We start from the raw sequence: 6,000 nt of genomic DNA, 5'->3' as shown, positions 1-6,000 counted from the left end.
ACTAAATCCCATATGACAGTGGAGCTTAATTCCCGTCCCAATCCCCCATCTCTTTTGATACAATAGGTACGCTGCTATCATCACCTCGTCATTACGCCATTAAAACGAAAAAAGGAGAGGGAGAATAGGAGTTCTCTTTCCCCTCTCACGGTTGCTGGAAGGCATATAGGTCTTATCGTAAAGCTGGCCCTGAGTGTACTCGGCCCGCTGTGCGCCTTCCTTGCTATGACGGCAACCGACTCTAGCACGTCCCTTGATTCAACGCATGTGTGACTGTCTATGGAGAGGTGACCGCGGGTTAGGCACGGGGATTCCAGTCGATGCCTTCTGCATCCAACTCGTCCATCATCCCCGCTTCGTACACGGCAGTCATTACGGAGCGAATTACGTGACGACTTCTAATCACGTGTCCCTATCTTACTTCATCGGCAATTCCGTGAAGACGCGTCGCCAAGGTGATTGTCATGGTCCCAGCTTGAATATTTCCACGCACTAGATGAAAAACATAAATATAATGAAAAGGCGGTAAACCTAAAAACTGATGATACTCGATGTAAATGGGGAAAAGCAGCAAGAGGGAGAGAGAGAGAGAGAGGGAGAGGGAATATTGTGCACGGTCATCGACCTCAAGTATACTTGACTTTTTTGATCGGCCTTCAACCTTAACATACTGATATGAAGCAGACTCTTTGCATGGCGTGTGCTGATCCGATGTCGAAACTTGCTTTTCAACGAGAGAGGGATGAGAAAAAAAAAAAAACAACAACAACAAACGAAAAGATCGGCAAGACACCTCTGACCAGCAATAACCTTTGACGTCAAAAAGAGAGAAGGAGAAGGAGAGAGAGAAAAAAAAAGAATCAGAGAAAGAAAAATCGAAAGACAGGCAGACAAAAGGATAAAGAGAAAGACAGTGAATGCTTTGGCAGTATGAATTGTATATGTGCACCATATTAGGCGAAACAAGTTACAACATGGACATTGTCATCACCCACATTCTTGATTCAAACAGAGTAGTGTTCCTTCATGTCTCTACAAACATTTTGTTTTTCTGCCACGCTGAATTATGTTCCCGATAAAATCGAAATGCACCTACATTAATCAACTTGTCAAATGAATCACGAAGCAATCTGTGTCACTCGATAGGACGCGCGCAGCTGTGCGTGCACAATGTTGTTGATTTCGTTGTTGTTTTTGCTTCTTTTGTCTTTGTCACCATCGTTTCAGAAAGTACATAACGTGACAATTCGGTTAATACGTTGTGGTTGCATAGTAAAGTGAATCACATAGATGCATCACATCGGAAGAGCATCCGAGCAAAAAGCCAAATATCGTCGTATATGCCATTTTCATTCGAAGAAAACCTTAATCTCACTAAGATGTAAACGTCGGAGCTCAGCCTTTCCATCAGACTCGTGGCGGAAGAAATCTAGTCCCTCGAAAAGGCCTTTAATTTATTTATTTATTTATTTTTTTTAAATGAGGGGTGTTCGTAATGTTCAAAATGAAGACAGCGGTACACAGGATATTGCTTCTGACCACTTTTTAAGGCGTTTTGTTTTGTAATCAGGATTAGCTCTCTGTCCAGCGATATGTCCCGTTCGAGTTTGCTCGTTGAACAAGCTTGGTTCTTTCTGGATGGTTGATTGCTTACGTTTTCAGTCGTTCATTACCTCAGACCATTGCCTATTTCCTCGGGAATAGTATAAAACTGAAACGCAAGTGCGACAGAAATTAAAGCTTATCAAATTGTGGGTGTTGACGAATCTACCCCACCGGCGTTCCCTTTCCTTCCCTTCGGATGGTGGCTTGTTTCCTTAATGATCTAAGCGTTGCGAAGTAATCTTTTGTTACCGCTTGCTAAATGGCCTAGCACGCCCCCAGGCGGGCACTAATTTGGAGTGTTAGGGTAAGGTGGGCGTTGTGTGATCGCGACTGTTCTCATTTGATGTTTTAGAGATAAGTCCGACGAAAGACGGACAGGAAGGAACAAAAAAACTAATCAATAATTACCCCTTTTGGGGGGAGCTTGTAACACCACCCATTATGAGACATTACGTTCGGTAAAATTGGAAAAAAAAAATTCTCATGAACAGTTTTGAAAGACTTCTGAGTTCCATGCGGTCAAACACTTCACTTTGCCGCCTTGTTTGTTTGTTTGCTTGTGTGTTTGTGGGTGTGTGTGTGTTTTGCATGGATAGAAAGAGAGAGAGACAGAAAAACAGACAGTCAGTCAAAGAGGCACAACCAAGGAGAGAAAGAGAGAGAGAGTGTGTGTTTGTTTATGCTTATCGAGAATTCTAAGTAAGCCATCACAATATTCAAAACAGGTGAATCTGCAACACAACACAGGGCCAAACAAGGAATGAAATTATACAGATTGGCAAGAAGCTACAATTGACATGTCTGATTCTAACTGACACATGTGTAATCACAACAATGCATTACAGATGATTTACTTTTTGTATTTTTGTCATTCACTTCATATTGCTAATTGTTTTCACTTTTACTGACAACTGCGCTACATAAAGTGTGCGGATTCCGCTGTCAATGAGTTAAGATGTTTGAAATAAAAAAGAAGGCGAATGAAATTGGAACGAGCTCCGTTTTTCAGTCATGATCTTTGCCGCTTAATTCTCGCCCTATAAAAACATCCTCGTTTCCTTTCAGCGCGCAATTAAAGTTCGGAAATGTCGCTGTCCTTTCTTCACCCCCAGAGGAGAGCAAAGATGAAGTCATTCCCAAACTCTCAGTCAACGAACTCGTGAGGAAAGAGAGGGAGAGATTGTGAGTTGGAACTCAAACAGAACCAAGTGTGAATCCCGAAAATAGTTTTTCTCCTTCTTTTCTTCCTTCTTATTCCTTCTTTCCTCTTCCACTCGATGTAGTACTTGGTGTAGGTAACGACGAATCGGGGCCAGCGAACCACCGAACGCTCTTGGCCCCGGAATTCTAGGCGTAGCGCGCGTTGCTATGGAGGCATATAGCCGTGACACCTATCGGCCATGGCTTCAAGCTTATGAGAGAAGGAAAAAAAAAAGTCATTCAGAAATATGGAAGGAAATATGAACGTTTGACAAGCATAGAAACTGAAAGGAAAAAAAAAAAGAAAGCGAAAAGAAAAACACAATTTGAAGAAGATATAGTCCCGCCCATAGGAGGACGTAACCGTAGAGACTGTTTGTCAGGTAACATGCTGTGTTTAAGGTTTACTCGTGTGGCTTTGAGGGAGGTAAGGTAGTGTCACCTCAACTCCCCACACCTTAAACTTGGCATAACAAGCGTCCGCTCCGTCTCCTGCGCATCAAGGGCTGGTGGCGGTGTCACTTCGGCTGGACGCTCGATGGACCTTCTCTTTCGCCCTCCTGAGCGGAACGAATTTCTCCTCTGACGGCTCAATCAGGTCATCGCAGTCAGTAAAAAATAAACGTCTAACCGGACCAAGGGGGACGCTATAATCTTTTTCTCCGTATGTATCAATATTTTTCGACCTAAATCTTTGATCTCTTTTCAACTAATGCAATTTACTGGGTTGTTTTTAAAAACTTGATTTGTGTATTATTTGTGTTTTTGACGGTTATGTCAATGTCAGTGTTTTGTTCTATACTCATCGAATTGCTTGGTAATGGAAGCTTTTCTGACACGAAAATGCTAGGACTCTTTGTAGGGATTTTTGTTAAATACAAACTAAGACTGCTGCTTTTTCCCCAAGGGATTTTTTCCATAATACATCTGTGTAGTGTTACATGATATCACAGCCACTGGTACGTAGTAAATTAGCTCATGTTTGCTATATGAGAATTGCCTATTTTCCCATGGCCCCTGCCATTTCATTTGCAACATTACAGATTTTTAAAAATTGTTATGCATTTAAAAAACAAGAGCTTAACATGGTTTCGGACAGTAATACTGAAAAGATTTTTATGATAGTTGTATTATGGTAGATCTTTCAATAAAAAGAAAAGAAAAAGAAAAGTGATAGATCATCATCATCAGTTTGATTTTCCGGAGGGAAAATTGCATCTTACATGGGGACTTATAAATTGCTTCTATGATATATTGTATTTTGTGCCTTAAACATTCTCAACGACCAAAGATGTCGCCCTGCTCCAAACAAGTTTGCTATCTGATAATATTGACGGTGGAATGTAATAAATCTGTCAGTTCTTCAGACATTTTCTACTTTTCATGCGCAAGGACACAACACACACAAGGTTCATAGATTATCATATTGTCATTGATCAATTCGAAGAAATTTTCTTATTCGTGTGAGGATACTGATGGTCATCGCACATTGTTTATTTTCACATGTGGAAATAAGTCGGTCAGGTCAGTCACTGATTTAAATTTCATACACACCAGTCTTTTTTTTTTCAATTGAATGGACATTTCATTATTTTCCTTTCCTTTCAAACTAAGAGCATTCAATGGTTTATGAAATTGTAATAAATGTTCAAAATCCTCCACATTCATGGGGTATGGCTAAGATAAGTAGACTTAATTGTGTACCCCCTTCATGACTATCATCACTGAAATAATCGTCAACAATGGGTTTTATGAACTTAATGATTGTCTATGAAGGGCACACCATTAGTCTACATGTTTGCTGCATTTTGTTGTTCTTTAGAGTCATAGGATCGCAAGGGAAGAGAAGAACCAACTCATTCGCCATGAGTTATACCACACAACACCACGGACAGGACGGGGCTGAGGCTGTACAGCGTTGCCAGCGAGAGTACATGCAGGCGGTCCGGCGGAGCTTCATCTCGGAAACCGCCTTCGGATCCACTCAGCAATTTTATCGAGGTGGGTAGCAAGCACAGCCGCTGCCGCTGGTGCCAGGAAGCGCGCCGTAATTTCTACCACCATTCAGTGGTTGCGTGTCGCCTCTCAAACTCCTGATAGATAACAGCGTTTTGTGTGTTGACTCAAAGACATAACATTTTATTTTATGACAAGCAAAATATAATTTGGGTATTCTTTCCGCCTTTTCAAGAAGGAAAAAGAAAAATGCTTCAAGAAAAAAGAAGCATTATCCCATCTAGTGCAAGATTCTTCTTATTTCCATTGTTGGTTTAGAGCGAGGTATCTGTTATCAAATTCAATTCAGTTCAATTTAAAGTTTATTTCATTTTTCGACAAAACATATAAGTTACACTTCTTTTGACTACAGAGAATAAGGTAAACAGCACATTATGTACTGAAAAGAATGTACAACAATTGATGACCTTATAGTAATTATACATTGTAGTAAAAAAGAAACAGAAGTGATCGAAATGAAGTACATGTATAACTTTGTTTAAAGTTCGAAAAATGGAGAGCCCCACTAAAAAGACAGAGATTGTAGAATGTGGGCCCCTCTGGAAAAATAACATGAATAGAATGAAAGAGATACCCAAATCATAATCTTATTGGTTGATCTTTCCCCCAGCTTTTTTGTTTGATATTTGTTTTACACTGAGATTTGTAAATCGTTTCGCCAAGATATCAATCTTGTGCCTTTCTGAACCAAACTAACAACAACAATAACAAGAAACAAAACAAAGGGTATATTCAACAATGTCATAATCCACATCAATTTGGGATGTCCTATGCTGCTTGACGTCTTTAGGTTAAAGCAATCTTATCGAACAATGACTTCTTTAACTAATTCCTTAAACAGCAACAAAAACAACATAACCCCACAAAACTACAAACCAACAACAGAAAACACTGAAATGAATGGCCATTTTTGGTAAAAATAGACAGTTCAACACGATCCTTCATATATATTATATACGTCGAACTATGTGTATTGTTATATCTAATGCCTCCATGAAAAAATCGGCCTAATCGTTGCAAAGTGTAACACATACTTTTTTTTATTGAAAGAACGGTTTAGATGATTTTATACACTTAGGAATATCGTCACATCATGATCATTGCACAAACGAATTCATCGTACCTGCATGAATTAAATGCATTGATATAAGTAATATTCTCTTCTGTTGTACTGATTGT

The 6,000-nt window shown here is 39.8% G+C and overlaps 1 protein-coding gene across 1 annotated transcript in view; it reads left to right on the top strand.

Annotated features, from left to right (window-relative positions):
* The first annotated feature begins 4,670 nt into the window (after positions 1-4,670).
* Positions 4,671-6,000, top strand: part of LOC140231163 (paired box protein Pax-9-like) — an 88,534-nt gene continuing 87,204 nt past the window's right edge. Inside the window, exon 1 of the mRNA XM_072311314.1 lies at positions 4,671-4,806. Coding sequence (XP_072167415.1) covers positions 4,671-4,806 — 136 coding nt within the window. The remainder of the gene's footprint in view (positions 4,807-6,000) is intronic.

Source organism: Diadema setosum, chromosome 1, assembly GCF_964275005.1.
Source record: "Diadema setosum chromosome 1, eeDiaSeto1, whole genome shotgun sequence".
NCBI lineage: Eukaryota > Metazoa > Echinodermata > Echinoidea > Diadematoida > Diadematidae > Diadema > Diadema setosum.
This window is presented reverse-complemented; position numbering and strand designations above follow the sequence as displayed.